The 16,020-nt window shown below is 37.6% G+C and overlaps 1 protein-coding gene across 2 annotated transcripts in view; it reads right to left on the bottom strand.

Annotated features, from left to right (window-relative positions):
- LOC119661496 (dmX-like protein 2) overlaps positions 1-16,020 on the bottom strand; it is a 58,834-nt gene that overhangs the window by 2,163 nt on the left and 40,651 nt on the right. The window contains exons 6-18 of one of the 2 annotated variants that reach the window (XM_038070860.1): positions 15,866-15,991; positions 12,835-14,907; positions 12,655-12,775; positions 12,300-12,532; positions 11,420-12,239; positions 11,106-11,354; positions 10,925-11,041; positions 8,656-8,913; positions 8,322-8,595; positions 8,161-8,260; positions 6,980-7,063; positions 6,248-6,517; positions 6,117-6,186 (exon numbers count right to left, since the gene is read on the bottom strand). In XM_038070860.1, coding sequence (XP_037926788.1) covers positions 6,117-6,186; positions 6,248-6,517; positions 6,980-7,063; positions 8,161-8,260; positions 8,322-8,595; positions 8,656-8,913; positions 10,925-11,041; positions 11,106-11,354; positions 11,420-12,239; positions 12,300-12,532; positions 12,655-12,775; positions 12,835-14,907; positions 15,866-15,991 — 4,795 coding nt within the window. The remainder of the gene's footprint in view (positions 1-6,116; positions 6,187-6,247; positions 6,518-6,979; positions 7,064-8,160; positions 8,261-8,321; positions 8,596-8,655; positions 8,914-10,924; positions 11,042-11,105; positions 11,355-11,419; positions 12,240-12,299; positions 12,533-12,654; positions 12,776-12,834; positions 14,908-15,865; positions 15,992-16,020) is intronic. The other variant, XM_038070861.1, reaches the window with a different exon arrangement.

Below are 16,020 nucleotides of genomic sequence, written 5' to 3'. Positions count from 1 at the left end.
CTTTTCCATTTTTCTATCCAATGGAGTAAGCTCCTTCCAAAAACCCTGCTGGAACTACGACCTGAAAGCGATTTATCAAAGAAAATGCTCACAGCTTCCCTTGTTCTGCAGACTAGAAAAAAAATTAAACCAGGCTATAAGGGAAAGCAGAAAGAAAAATTTGATATAACACCTGATCCTCATTAACCAACCGTCGCAATATTGAAGAGTTTTGGGAGTGCATCAAAAGTATACAACCACTACGCAGTAATAACGGTTATCTGGAAGACTGGGACTCTTCTTTTCTTACAGGACATTAAGAGACAATAGAGTTTAAACGATTTAGTTATAATCTGTGCCTCTCATGTCCCCATTGTTATGTAATCCTTTTCGTATGACGGATTCAACGGAGTTTTAGGCAAATACAAAGTGCAGTACAATTCTGGAAAAGTTCAAACAGGTCTAGCTCAAACTAAAGCTTCCAGAAAAATTGACTGAAATCAAAATAATACCAAGTCCGTAAAAAAGGATCCAAGCAATTTCAATAACTTTCGACTCATTTTCCTGATCAATTCCAGAAACCAAAAATTGTCTCTTATATTGAGGATCACCGGTGCCTCCCAGATAACAGTTTTGCTTACAGAAGGCGAAGGTTCACCAGCTCGTGTATCAACCACATGGTGCTCCACATTTCATTTATTAAACACAAAGTGCATGCCATTACTGCGTTTTTCCAGATATCATACGATCAAAAGTCAATGCCGTGCAGTAAACAAGTCATTAAGAATGATCACATCACTGTTGACAAAGGGTTGCCACAAGACCCGATTCTCCTGAACATACACATATAATAGAATCCTTAAAATCCAAAATTTCAGCCACTGTGGCAGCTAGGAACTCGAGAAAAACAGGCCATTGAGTTGGTAAACGAGTTTGATAAACTCAAACTGTCTCCAAATTTCAAGAAGACCATAATATAATTTTCACAAAAGATAATAACAACGGACTTCTTCCTATTAAACACGAATGGCTCGCGTTTGAATAAGAAAAAAAGTTCATCACCTTCTTGAGTGGGGTAATCACGTCCTCCCTGACCATTAGAAGCATGTAAATCACATCGCACAGAAGGTCAATGCGACTAAAATCTTGAACTTTGCCTCTAGACTGAACCGGGATCTACACTGTAGGGGTTCCGTCAGACTGCATGAAGGAGCCATGGGACCGACTCTGGACTATTTCAGCTTACAAAAACTGTTCCGCTCGAAACGTTTCACCATAGGTTCAAAGCTCTTACTGTACAAGACTATGATCTTGCCAGTCCTCATGTATTCCTCGGAGACTTGGGTTCTTAGCAAGAAGAATTGCGAACTCTTGGCCGCGTTCGAGAGAAGAATCCTCCGAAGAACTTTTGGCCCCCTACATGAGGATGGACGATTCCGTAGCCTACATAACGACCAAATTTATGAGCGATACGATGACCGTCAGGTTGTGGATAAAATCCGGCTCAATGGGTTACAGTAGGCGGGGCCCTTAATCCGTATGGATGAGGATGATCCAACCCGTAAAGTCTATAAAGGCAATATCTACGGTAGAAAAAGAAGACGAGGCAGACCCTGCCTGAGATGGAGCGATGACGTAGGTCAGGACGCCAGACAGCTTTTAGGGATATATCAAAGTGTAGGGATCGCGGCGCAAAACCGGGATGTCTGGAGTTCCTTATTAAGGCAGGCCTAGACCAGATACAGGTTGTTGTGCCGTTGATGATGAATTGTTTTGGAAGTTTTTTCAGGATTTTTCCTGTGATTAGATCGAAGCCAAAAACTTCCCTTTGACTTATTTCTTTAGATCTAGCGGGTATTTGTATAATTGGACTTTTCAGATTTTTGGCAGTTTATAATAATAATATAATAAACACGAACACCCATGGCGAACCCGGGGCAACGCGGCAACCCTAACTCAATCAAAGAATCGTTCAACGTTATTTCAATTACAACAACAAGGAGCGTTGCTTTTTTAGTTGCTATCTACATATTATTTCGACACAGTAGTGGAATGGTGGCTCTTGCTTTTACTTCATTTAACTGTTTTTGCAATTCATGCTCATTAACTTTGCTTGCAGCTTACCATACACTGATCACAAACTGCCAGCTCACCCGAAACATTACTTCATTCCGCTAAGGACGTAGTCGTTAAGCAATTTGATTCAATATTGCTGACACTCATTATATCATACTTTATTCAGTGTGCTTCACGATAATTTATTGATTTCATCATTACGTTTAACTGCTTGTATTTGGTTCGCGATTGTTTAGTGACTTTATGCTAAGCGCTACCACCGGCGATCAATCGCCATTAATTTACATAAGTATGAATGATTTTAATGATTAATTTTTGTTGATATATGTAAATTGTCATTCTAGTTAAAAAGCTACATAATGCACCATTTTTCAGCGTCCTAACGAAGACCAGGGTGATGTCCAGTACAGACTTAAGATTTAAAATTCGTATTTTTTTTAAACCGTTATGTGAAAATGGGGCGGGTTAGCACACATTGGTTAGTTACGATGTTGCAGTGGAATGTGAACATTTGTTCGCAATTAAGGTTTTCTTAAAGCTAATGTGTTTGCCCTGTTTCTCATTGAAGATTTTGTTCATGGCACAATATTCAATATTTGTGGAGTGGGTCAAGTGTAGAATTGATTCGATTGTTATCCCAAAAAACGGTTATGCATGAAATAATAAAAAAGACCTTAAATTTCACAGGTTCAAGCTTCAAATTATTGGTATACCAATAATAAAGATTTTACAAAACAATGCTGTATCCATTTCGAATGAATGAAAATTTCAGAGAATCGAACCCTATTTCCACGTAAATAAGCAAACTAAGCCTCAAATCTAAAATTTACCGCAATGTCGTCCGTCCAGTCGCTCTCTATGGTTCTGACTGTTGGCCGACTATAAAAGACAATGAACGGCGTCTTGCGGTAATGGAGACGAAGATGCTACGTTGGATTAGTGGCGTCACACGCTTAGATGACATCCGCAATGAGGATATCCGCGATCGTTGTGGGGTTGCACCGATCGTGGAAAAGTTGCGAATGAGGCGTCTTCGATAGTATGGTCACGCAATTCGTGCAAACGCGAATTCACTTGCCAAGATTGGTCTGAACATCGAAGTCGATGGTAAACGACCAAAAGGCAGACCTAAATACGATAGAACCTTGCAAAAGTTCAATGAACAAAAAGTTTACTGGACTTATATGGGCTTATATCGTCAGATTTTTTATTAGAAAACGAAAAAAAATAGAAAAAAAAGGCCTTTTACTCTTATTGTTTTGTTAAAAGAGATCATTTATAAAATGTCATTTGGAGTTAAAATATGTAAATGAAAATTTATTGTGTATATAGTAGAAAATAAATAATCGAAAGAGGACGCAAAATATCGTTCGCATAGAGTGAATGGTCCTGGATGAATAGATACGTTAACAAACCGAATAGTAGTTTGACACGAGGTTTCGGATTGATGTAACAACTAAGCCTTGTGCCAAACGTGGGCCCAATCGTGAGTTCATATTTTTTATGAACACGGAGGTTGGTATGGAACCATAGAAGGCTGAAGGCCGTTCGTGCCTTTCACCAAATATAATTCCACCAAAGTTTGGAAATAAATATCTTCTATTGGTGTAGAAACGAGGCACTGAACTACTTTAAATTCTTGTCTTTATAATTGCCCAAAAGTTTTCGAACGTATTGATATTTGACAACTGCGATTGCAGATTCATTTTAACAATTTGATGGTTCTATTTACATTGTGATGATTGATTTAGGTGAACATCCGACATTCAATCTCGCTATCCCGAGTGCGAATCCTGGTTGGTCATGGATGTTTGTGTACCTGTTTGCAGTGTTCGACTGTTATAGGCTTATCATTTGCACAACATTATGTGCGATGAAATAGAACTGAAGTACAGTCTCATTGAAATTAAATATGAAGAAGACTGTCGATGCCCTGCCCTCCGAAAAGGACTGAATATAGCAGTGAACACTTGTTAAATTGTTTGATCGCGCTGAATAATTTGCTCTGGTACATGTTACACAGCATTCAGCAAGTCCGTAAGTATGACAAAACTACAAAATTTACGTTCCATGGACACGATTTTAAATGTTTTCCAAAACAACGATTCGTCACTATACAATTAACTACTGCGTGCAGGCATTTTCACATACGAACTATAACGGTTTTTAAACGGTAGAGCGATAATTCAATTGATTTGCATGTAACCCTTTTCATACAGCTTCAGCTAGGATCGGAAAAGGCTCAGTGCTTCGATGAACTGAAACACTAGGACTTAGCTCAATTTCAGGATTTAAAGATTGCTATGATTAACTAACCGTTGACATTATTTTCAAGTTTTCACTGCACATAGAGCATAGCAAATCAATAATGTTGAATTAAAACGATAGCGAAGTATTCAATATTCACGTTTATTTGTTATAAAAAGTGAAGAAAAATTGAAAAATATGTCAAAAGCCAGTTCATGTATTAAACAAAGGTTGCATTCGGACTCAACAAAAAAATCTATAGATATTGCACGTTTTAAGCTACTTTTGATCCCGTGTTATGCTGTATGAACCAATCGGGAGGAAACTAAACGAGTCGCACGTATAGGTGGAGTCATTATTAACCACTTAAAGAAAATCGATTTAAATATCAGCAAGCATTCCACACCCCCAGAGTATTTAATTATCAGTCAAATGCATACTTGAATGTACTTTTTTTACATTTCAATAGCAAACAATAACTGTAAACAGTTATTTTTATCGACGCATGATCAACGATTATTTTTTCTCTCAGTCCTCAACACAGTTTTTATAATATGGTACTGAGGCGGTTCTAATTACTTCCAGACACTTGCCTAGAATTTGGAAAATTGCCGGGTTCAAGGTAAGCATAAAAGCAGTAACAAAGAGAATGCCGACAACACGCCTTCAGACATGAGTATAACTGCGAACGCGGTAAACTGTGCACCAAGTTTTCTGGACTTCAACCTCCACGACCTTGGAATTTGGTTTAAAATCGCGGAGGCAAGCTTTGTGAGGTATAATATAACAGAACGACAACAGCAATATTTGCAAATCATAGCAGTTCTACCGCAACTGCATGTCACCGAACTCCACGGCATAATTAAAGAGTCCGTGACAGATAGTTCATACAACCGATTACGCGAACAATTAGTAAAGCGGTTGTGTGCCCACATGACTATATTCTGTGAAAAAAATTACACACCCGTTTCATATGTATGTAAAATTTTGTGACATTTGGTTTAACCGTTTCCGAATAAATCGAGTGTGACAGACAGACAGACGTTAGATCTATTCTAATAAGGTTTTATTTTACAGAATGGATAATGGATGGATGATGGTTTTCTTGTACCATTAACACCGTTCAAATGAACATGTAACGATTTAGGTTCGAAGATAAAGTAATTGGCACTGTCTTCTTTAAACATTGATCAAAAGCGAAAGGGAAATTGTCCAATGCCTCAAATCAACAAAACCCATCATAATCCCAAAAGTAGTGATAAGACAGAAATAGAGCAATAAAAAACAGCGAAATGGAACAATTCTTAAAGCCTTTTAACATAGAAAACATGGTTCTTCCTGAAAACATCTAAAATAAATTTACAACAAAAGATCTTTTAACGTTGCAATTTCGCAATACCACAAGGTAAAAGTTATCAAGTTTAAAATGAATACATTCCTTAACAACGACAAGTGTCTTTGATAATATGGAAATATCATCTGCGTTGATGGTAACTTGCTAGTTAAAATTAATCTAAACATCCGAATCGATGAAAAACTCCCTAGGGACCGTCCGAAATATTGACAGCTTGATACATTAGACAATGAGTTAAAAACCTTTTGATTTCACCAAATCAAGCTTACGACTCCGCTACCGAATGGAACAAGGACAATAAGAACAGATGTAGACAACATACAACTCTAGATAATAATCTCCAAATTATTATATGCCGCAATGGTACAAGCAGTATAGCAAGCAATGTTGATTCAAAATGTTAAAATTAGTAGTGAAAGTTGAAAATCAAAGATAAAATTATTAAATATTCGTTTATTACCTGTGGCGACGAGACTGCAAGAACCGAGGAAGACAAAGTCTGCAATTCCTTTATTATGACATTGATAATTCTGCAAAAATTAAATTGTTTAAGTTACTTTTGATAAGAGGAAAAAATCTTGAAATGCTTACGAAAAATGATCTATTGCTTTGTGATGCTATACCAGCTTGCCATAAACTCAAGTTTCCATCGCCATCAGCTATTCCGAATTTGTTGCCATGTTGTGAGAATCGACATCTTGTCACCTTCGCAAAAGTTCCAGGTGGTCTTGGTGTGCAAACCACCTGTTGATGACCCCATTCCCACAATTGGACGGATCCATCTTGGCCTCCGGTTATATAGACTGGCATCAGTGGATGGGCGCACATTCGTTTAACATTGTCCACTTTGTGTTTAAGGACCTTTGAAGTTTCAAACATTTTGAATAAAGTAAAAATTGTGTAAGAATAAAATGATGGAATTATCAAAATGGAAGTTCAAGTGCTAGATATCCAAAATAAGAAGCGAAATATGAACAAGAGAAGTAGATTTTCGCTTGATACAATTCATCATGTTCATTCATATCAAGTGAAAATTCATTGATGGAGAAATTACAGACGCATAAAGTAAACTTAACTTCTAATTTCTATACAAAAATAGTAAGTACAGATACTAATATATATAACTCAATTTCTGGTTCGGATAATATAGAAACAGGGAAACAAAATCATGGTCATTCCTTTAAACAGAACAGTTTCATGCCTAAGACATAAAACCCGTCAACTATACATATAAAATTTAACTGGTAGCTTCAACTCTTTACACATTTCATCATAAAAATATTTTGTTTTCAAAAATTTCAATATTAATAAACGTATGTATACCGGTTTAAGCAAATGCTTCGAGCGATCTATAATCAGCTTACAGAATCGTGCGTCATGACACCCTGGGAAATTCGCTCCTTTTATCTGTTTGTCGTGTTTATCGCAGCATAATTGAACAAATTACATATTATTTACAAAAAAGTTATCTTAACAAGTGCTCTTAAAAAATATTCGATTATGTTTATTGCTATATCGCATCTTTATTATTGGTTGCGGATTCTAAATGAAAATTTTGAACTTTATTTCGTTCAAGTATACGGCTAGATTTGAGAGTGAATGGAGCTTTCAAGCATAGCGATGTTAAATAGATGGACGTAATACGGTATCTAAACAGCACTAAATTCTACTGAAGCGCGATAAGTTTACATGTATAGGATAGACTACATTTTGACATTTTATTGCACCTACATACATATATCCGTAACCTTGTTGCGGATAAGAACATATTCTGAATCAAAATTTATTTTTCTCGAAAAGATTTTGAAATGTAATCATGAGAAACCTCCTGCACTGTGATTCGCCAGAGTTAAAGTGCGCACCTCTCCTTTAATCTTTGCCTCACAATGCCAAGAAGCAAGATATTCTATGTCTTTAACGCTAAGTAAATACCTAACAGCATATCACATGGAACGCAAATACAACCATATCACGATTCTCAAATTCCATATCATCACATTTGCACATACTGTATTACTATAAATCCAAAAACCAAATTAGCAGTTAACTTATCGAAAACCTGCCCTTCAAGACAATTTTAAAAGTAAGACTGTACCCCCCAAAAAGCTACATTTATTTGATAGGTAAATGTGACTTAATACCATTCCCAAAAGGCTATGTTTTGATATTATGTCAACATCTAACTTCCCCTCGGTAGACTCTGAATCGAATTATTATGTTATCAGTTTTCTCTGATTTTATCTATACAAAAATCGTTTTGATTTGAAATTAGGTGCTTATGGAAAATGATTAAAGTGCTTTAAGTTGATTATGCATTTAAGGGATAATATTTTGAGATTTCCAGCTTTTTCACCGATCTCTAAAAATAAGTTGTATTTAGGAAATTTCCACAGCAATCGAATGTGAGATTCGAAAAGTGAGTAGTTTGTACTGAAATTTGCTAATTGAGTGCATCTTACGATCTATTTATAATGCGAGAATAGGAATAAAATATTATATCTTACCACGGATGTTCCCCGGCCCGATTGACTTCCCATTCCCGTTTGTGGTGTCACCGACGGATTGTAGTTTTGAGCGTTTGAGGTTATTTGATTCAATATGTGCCTGCAATGAGAGATAGCTATAATATCGAAGTTTATTAGATTCACACGTTTTTGGTACTCACTTATCCGTTGACGTTTGAATGACTAGAAAACTACTTGTGGGTAGTGTATCGGAATCTTTGGACAAGTTAAGAATATCGTATTCACATTCATCCTCATACCAGTGAGGGGATTCGAGTAGAAGGGATATATCCATTTCTTGAATTTCTCTGGGTGTTGCTATCGCAATAAGCCCAGGTGTAACATTGTTAATACAGAATGCCGATATGGATTCTTGCTCCTTGTGAATTACGCGAATTGGATCGGGGTTAGAATGAAGTGTCGCTGTATCACCATCTAAGAGAAGATTTTTGTTGATAGTAAAACATCGTATTTTGAAAAGTTTAAATTACTTACTTTCAAATAACGATAAATCTTCAGTTGTATGTGGGTCTGATGATGTATTCGAATTCAAATCGGATGGAAGCTGACGTTTTTTGCCAAACACCGCTCGAATGAATATGTCCTGAACATGCTCTTGCCGCACAAGATAGTTCCAAAGACGACGAGCTGGTCCAGCTGTCGAGCCGCTCAAAAATGGTGTGTTATGTCTTTCAAGGAGTGATCGATATTTATGAATAGCTGGACCTTTTGCATCCGACTCGGTGAAGCATCCTGAAAAGTACAAATTTGAATGCGTTCGTTATATGACTAGTCTATCATTATAAGAAGAAAGAAGATTCTATCATTATAACGAAAGAAAGAACCTATGACGGGTTAATTGAAACAAGAAAGATGGAAATATGCATTTTATAATGAAGTTTTAATAGTAGGAACTCTCTTAGAAGTCCACACATAGTTTTAATTTTTAACCAGAAAAAATGTTTAGAAAAGAAACATGTACGATAAATAAATTAAAAAATTTAGCTGGTGGCAGTGGGATTTGTGTCGTGAGTCAGATAACAGTCCCTGATCCAATATGCATTATTGCGCCAACCATTATTATTATTATTTGGCTAACGCTGGTCTAATCAGATTTTGGTAATGTGATATTTCTCTACTATTTCCGTTGCTAATGTTTTTTTTATAAAATTGCTCTAGTAGCATCCTTAATCTCATTTTTTCGATCATTATAGGAACCATATTTCTCTGTAACAGATGCCATTTATGAGCGTAATCCATACTCTGTTCGAAGGTCCGTCAAATTCAACAATCAAAAAGCCAATTTCGACAAATTTATTCTGAATTCCAGTGATGACGGTAGTAGAGCTGTGGTTTTGAGATCCATCGTGAGCAACAATCCACGTTTTCGTCTTTGAACCTATTCCACCCTTTAACTGCCGCGGTGATCATTGGGAATTCCTTTTTAAAGAAAAACTGCAAACGGAGGGAAATGAAGACGTTTTCACCGCGACTAAAAACGAAACAAACTATACTAACTGGTCCTCCAGTTTTGGAATTGAGTTGACCACGTGTTAGTCGAACGGCTCGAACTCTCGGAGATCTCGTTAGCATGAGATTCCGGGCTTGACAATCTAGTGAGAGTAAACACTGAAGCGATCCACAACAAAGCTCTCTATCGCAAATATAAGAGAGAAATGGTTGTTGCAATAACCGCCTCAGATGGCCTGGATATATAGCAACGAACTTCACAACTAACTGGGAAACGTTGTCATTAGTAGGGCCATAACGTTTTCAGCTCCAGTGGCTCCAAAAATGTTCGATGATGATTGCAAACCAGCAACGGAATGGAAGAATGCTGCATTTCGGGCAACTTAATAATCTCAAACAATGCGAGGACACACAGAGACTTAACAGACAGAAGAAGGAAGCGCAGAAAAACCAACAAGTCTGTTAACTCAAGAAATACAAATAGCAATCGCACAAGGCGCGGAAGTCTTTTCGACTAGTCAGCAGGATATACACTTCGAAGCTCATCGTGGCGAGACACAAAGGGACATGTCATTTCCGGCCATATAACCATATTGAGGCGATGGGTTGAGTATTTTGACGAACTGCTCAACAAGAAAAATATTGGCGGGTTGGACATTCCGTCCACTGAAGAGCGACAGACAAATGCTGTCACCACAAAACATGGAGAAAATGGTCCATCCAAATATTGATTTATAGTTGAATTACACTTACCGATTCATAAACTTTTCATACTAACAATCGTTAGCGTAACAATCCATATTGGATCAGGGCCTTGAAGTGTGTGAGAGCATTTCATTCAGGACCGCAACGTTACACTACAGGATCACAGTACTCGGTATGAGGCACTGTCGTGGTATACTTTAACAACACTGCGAATGGTTAACTTCTAATGAAAACCAATTAAGAAGTTGTCTTATTAAATAAAAGAACAGCCTAACCTTTTATCAAAAACAGAAACCTTAATCACATTGGATAAAACGGATCTCGTTTACTAGCAATATGTGCATTTTTCTATGCAACGATAGATAAAGAAGCAATCACAACGGGAAAATTTCATAATAAAAATTGTCTCATTCAAGATGTATACAAAGTAATCATGTCATATTTCTTCTGTACAAACTATTAGTTTAAGAAAGTCGCACCAATTTTACGGAAAGATTGGCACTCTCACCGATTTTTATATACTCCAAACCCCTCTTTTCCAAACCGCCATTGCACTGTATTGAGAGATAATTATCTATAACTATATTACCTGGTATATAATTTGAAGGTGCTGGTCCTTTCATATACAATTCTTCCATCAGGCCTTCTTGCCACTGTGATAACACTCGAAGAATGCCATGTGCTAGAGGGCTGGCGACTGGAAGTTCTGAAATTCAAGTAGAATTTTCTTTGTCACATGATGAATCAGACGAAATTATACACTATCCCACCTTGCAGTTCAATGCCTGCTATACTAATATATTCTTGCAGTTTATTTTGAATCAATTTAACCGTAGCAGCTCTTAGAATCGTCCAGGAGTATGAATTTGGATTAGAGTGTTCGGTATTATCTTTACGTCGTGTGAATGCGCTAGTTTTTGGCTCAGTAGTTGTATCTGCGAAAACATCCTCCTCCTCTTCGCTTTCAAGTTCTGAATATTCTGAATTGTCGCTATCATAATCCTCTTCGCACGGCCCACCTTGTATTTTTAATGAACAACGTAATAATCTTTTGTACAAAAAATACAATTACTTTTGTACTCACCATAACTTGGTTTAATGAGGAAGTATGACACCATCGACATTTCGGGAGGTACAAACTGCTCTCTGTACGTGGGCTTGTCCTCTTTCATTTGATTTGCATTAGATGGATTCCCAAATGTTCCCAACAGCTTCATATTTAATCGGACTCGTTGTTTTGTCATTGAAGTCATTGCACTCCACATTCCTCCTTCTGCAGGTTCACCATTTTCTTGTGACGTATTGGCACTCTGGATACTTTGATGAACATGATTTTCACAAGTTGCTTTTCGCAGTAATTTCTTAGTGCCACCACCGAATAGTAAAGCCCAGGTAGCGCTGGTGAATTCTTGACCCACAAGTCGATATAATATATGACAATCACAAGTTGCTAGAGCATATACTAGAAGTGCCATAAATGTAGCTATGAACGACTCAAGCAGAAGAACATTCAGACGTGGAGTATCTTCGTCTTTTTCCCTAGCGAGCAGAGCTCGTAGATTTGTAACACCTGGCCACTTTTGTGGGGGTGTTATTATCGTAGGAGGTTCATCCATTGAATACTTCCTTCGGCGATTGTAAATGTTAGCATTAACCATTAAATGTGAACACTGAAATGAGGCATTTAATTTTGCTAAATTTTCAATTCCTGGGCTTTGGTATCCAGACGATTCGATAGCATGATTGACAACAAATGTCTCTGAATCACACAATGATTGGTAAATACATGATGACATCGCTATGGCTAAATCTCGTAGGATGTAAATCTCATTGGAACTCTCCTTCAGACCGATTGGTGTTGTGCGGAATCCAATGGTTGTTTGCAGCATATCATGCGTTTGAGACTGAAAAAATTGTAATTGCCATTAAGCCATTAGACGTTTTTGAATGCGTTTCAATCATACTTGCAAATATCTTATTGGATCGGCTATCACTGTTTTGTTTCCTGCAACACAGGCACTTAGCAGTGGTAGTGTTGTGGGGAAGGGTAGGGGGCTAGCTAGTTGTTGTTGGGTTTTTTCCTGCTGAAGTTCTTGTAGCAAGAGAACTAACTCCATTCGAACGGAGGCAAGTCCGCCTCCACTGGCACCATGCAATGAACAATAGGATAGTAATGTGCGAAGAAGAGTTTCGTTGGCTGTAAAGAAAACAGCAACATTTATAAAGAATTGTTTAGCAAGTCAAGTAATCGTAAGAGAACTTAAGTTCACTATCATAAACCACATATTATCCCCTCATGTCATGCAATATTGAACTTACCTTTTAGCCATCTCTTTCTCTTAGCAGCACGCTTGACTTTTGCTTCGAAGTCTTGATTTTCTTGCAGCAATATCTCATGTAAAGTCGGCCTTTCAGTTCGAACGAAATTCTCCTTTTCAACCTATTCAAGACAATATTAAAAATCCACTGAAAGTTCTGAAAACTTATGATCATACATACCGGATTCATTTCAATGGTGTTGGTATTTTCATCGATTGCATCGAATTCCTTACTACTGTAATTACATAATTGTTTCAAAGCAATCACTTCTCTTTCTAGCCAAATGTAGAGTTGATAACGTAATTGGCCTCCGTCCACTTCAAATCCAGTTGCTAATGTAGACAATTCTTCCATCAAAATTTTCAGACAAGCAACAAACTTCAATTGTTGTGCCATTATATCAAGTTTCTCCTGGGGTCGTTTCGAATTATCGTCATTGTTATCTTTGGTATCGTTGTTTTCGTCCTTCTTTGTCTTGAAACTTAAGCCGCCGTCCTCGTCATCCTCATCTTCATCATCCTTGTTTTCCTCCTCATCCCATACAATACGGAATTCTTCTTCTTGCACACCACTTGAAACTGGAGCACCCCAGTCAAAGCTATCGGCAGTTTGGGCTGTGGTTGGTTGACCCCAATCTATACTATCTGCAGTTTCTTGCGCTTTCGGTACGGGCGTGCCCCAATCTAAAATTCCTGTATGAATCTGAGTATTGGTATCTTCCTCGCTGGGGGCTATCACTTCATTGTTGGCATAAGTTTCTAATACTTTCGAAGGTAATTTACTTAATACTTCCAGGGCTAAAGCAGGACAACCCGCTTTGAAATGTCCGTGTGCAGTGGTGAAGTACAACTGTCTTTCTAGTGGGGTGATTGCATCGTCAACCTGTAACTGCTTGTCGCTGTCATCAGTTCCGCCAACTTCTCCGTTATAGCTAAAACCGGCCAAAACAACTTGAGCTAGTTTCTTTTCTTGAGCGGTAGTGGCTATCTGCTGTCGGATGAGTAAAGGATGTGTTCTTAGGTATATGTAAAAGTTGAACACGTTCGGATTTGTTGAATGTCCGCTTTCAGCTTTGGACAGAGCTTCTTCATCGTTATAGGCCGGGTGATTCAGTCCAACATTGTTTTCCAAAAGAGTGTTCAAGCTACCTGAATAATTCTTCAATTGCCACAATGCTATTGATCGAAGGAATGGATCAGGATGAGCTTTGCTTAAATCCTGATTATTTCCTTCACTATCACAGCCAAGAATATGCTCATAAAGTAATTGTTTATATGATGGCGGGGTTAAATCATGTTCCCCACCTTCATACAGTCTTGTTAAAACCAACGCCAACTGGAAATCTTCTAAATTGTTCAAGCAGACTTGAATTGCATCTTTTAGGGAATTTGCTAATAGGAAAAATGCTACTGAGTGTTCAAATCGTTGCTTTCCCAGTAAAACGAATGCATTTTTCAAAGCTGCAGTGCGCCATCTCGGTTCTTCAAAATTGTTTCCGAAAAAGCCAGTCATTTTTTCATCACGCTTTGATTTGAAAAGGCCTTTTACAATGTTCTTTTTCTTCATTGCTAAATAGTAGATAGCAGCATCGAGTGGGTCTTGCTTAACTTGATATGCGGCTTTTGCCAGTTTTTCAATGCATTGTTTCAGTAACATATTATTTCGGAGCCACCAGCCCACTCCCAGTTCTTTCAATGTAGCCCATTTAATTTGACCTTTACTGTACGAAGGGATTAGATTGAGTAATTCATCTTCACTCTCAGAATGAAAAGCCCACACGATATTCGAAGTAGCAACTCCTTGCTTTTGAAAGGTATTTCTTTGTGTTAATGGTAAACACCTCAACAAATAACTGTAATGCTTCATCGCCAAAAGGAAGCGGAGACCACAATCATCCAACGAATCCGTAGATACGTGTTCAACTGCTTCCGATGATCCACTTAAATTCTCCTTTGCGATAGCGGTTTTGGCCGCATCAATGGCGAAACGTTCTGAAAAATCAGTGTTGCAGGTAGCCACAGTATCGGCAAGTGCTAGCAAATGCATTTGATCTAATGACGAAAGACCCGGCAAATGAGTATGTGTTAAGAGTCGTGATAATAGTTGACCCTGTCTTGGCCCAAAGTGGGCAATACTTTGCCGCTCCGGAACTGATTGTCTACGATCACAACGACGAGGTTCACTATCGCTATCTAGATAGTCGTCTAATGACGTCTCGGCATCGGGGTTCCCCTCGAAAAGCTCATCATAACCCTGAGGAAATAATTCATAGAAATTGTTGAGGCGTAAATATCGAAATGGACGAATAAAACGTAAGTCCGTAACCGGAAAAAACAATATTGTTCCAGACAGTGATATTAAGGGGGTCATCCCATGTGTCGGATCCGGGGAAATTTGGCATTGATTGTATCTAGATATAGTATAGAATATTTAGGCAAACTGATTTTTCAATATTCCGAGTCATTCGGAAATTACAGTGTTAAACAGGTAAAGTGTCTTATATCAAGTATTGCCGTAATGAAATGGTCCCAACGGTTCGAATCAGTTCGCTTAAAGATCTAGAATTGAAGCCAATGCTTTACATGTTTTTCAGGAACCGAAGGTTTATGCATTAGGTATAGCAGATTAATTGTCAATTAAGACTTTACGGTTAATAAACACATTCTAATTTTAAAATGTAATTTTCTCGAAACTGCATGTTGAAAGTCGGGTGCCACCATAGCCCAAAATATATCAAACGAAATTCTTTGAAATTTTCATGACTTATTCAGAACATATTTCTACGGTTCACGAAAGAATATTCATTCATTAAGCCGATTTTTTATGCATTAAGAAAGCCATGAAAAAACACCAAAATTTACGAAAAAAAATTTTAACAAGGCACCAAAAGGTATATTCCTTTTGATAATAATCCTGGTTTGCAAACCGTTCACACGTTAAAGTCTCGTTTATTTCCTTTTTCTTTAATATGAGCACAGCGCTCTATATAGATTGCTCGGTACTTAAATAATGAACTATGCTATCTGGCTGGAAAAATTATTACCCATGCTCAAGTTATTAATAAATAGATACTGAAAAATTTGTACTTGTATCTTCATTGAGTTCTTCACATAAAATTAACAAAAAAGCGAAAACAGCCTTCACGCTGGATTACCCCCTTAATATGAAAACGTATTCATAAGCTAATGACAACAAATACTGCTTTACTTACATCCGTTTCCTCTTTCTGTGTCGTTACTTGACCTGTTCCTTCTTTATCAGCGGAGAGTAGAACCCAAAGTGGAAGTGGTGGAATTGAAGTTATTTCCGCATAATCCAAAGTTAACTCTTCGGGTATCTAATATGGAAAAAAATCGGGTTAAATAT

The sequence above is a fragment of the Hermetia illucens genome, chromosome 1 (genome assembly GCF_905115235.1).
Source record: "Hermetia illucens chromosome 1, iHerIll2.2.curated.20191125, whole genome shotgun sequence".
Lineage (NCBI taxonomy): Eukaryota > Metazoa > Arthropoda > Insecta > Diptera > Stratiomyidae > Hermetia > Hermetia illucens.
The sequence above is the reverse complement of the archived record's forward strand: the minus strand, read 5'-3'. Positions and strand labels throughout refer to the sequence as shown.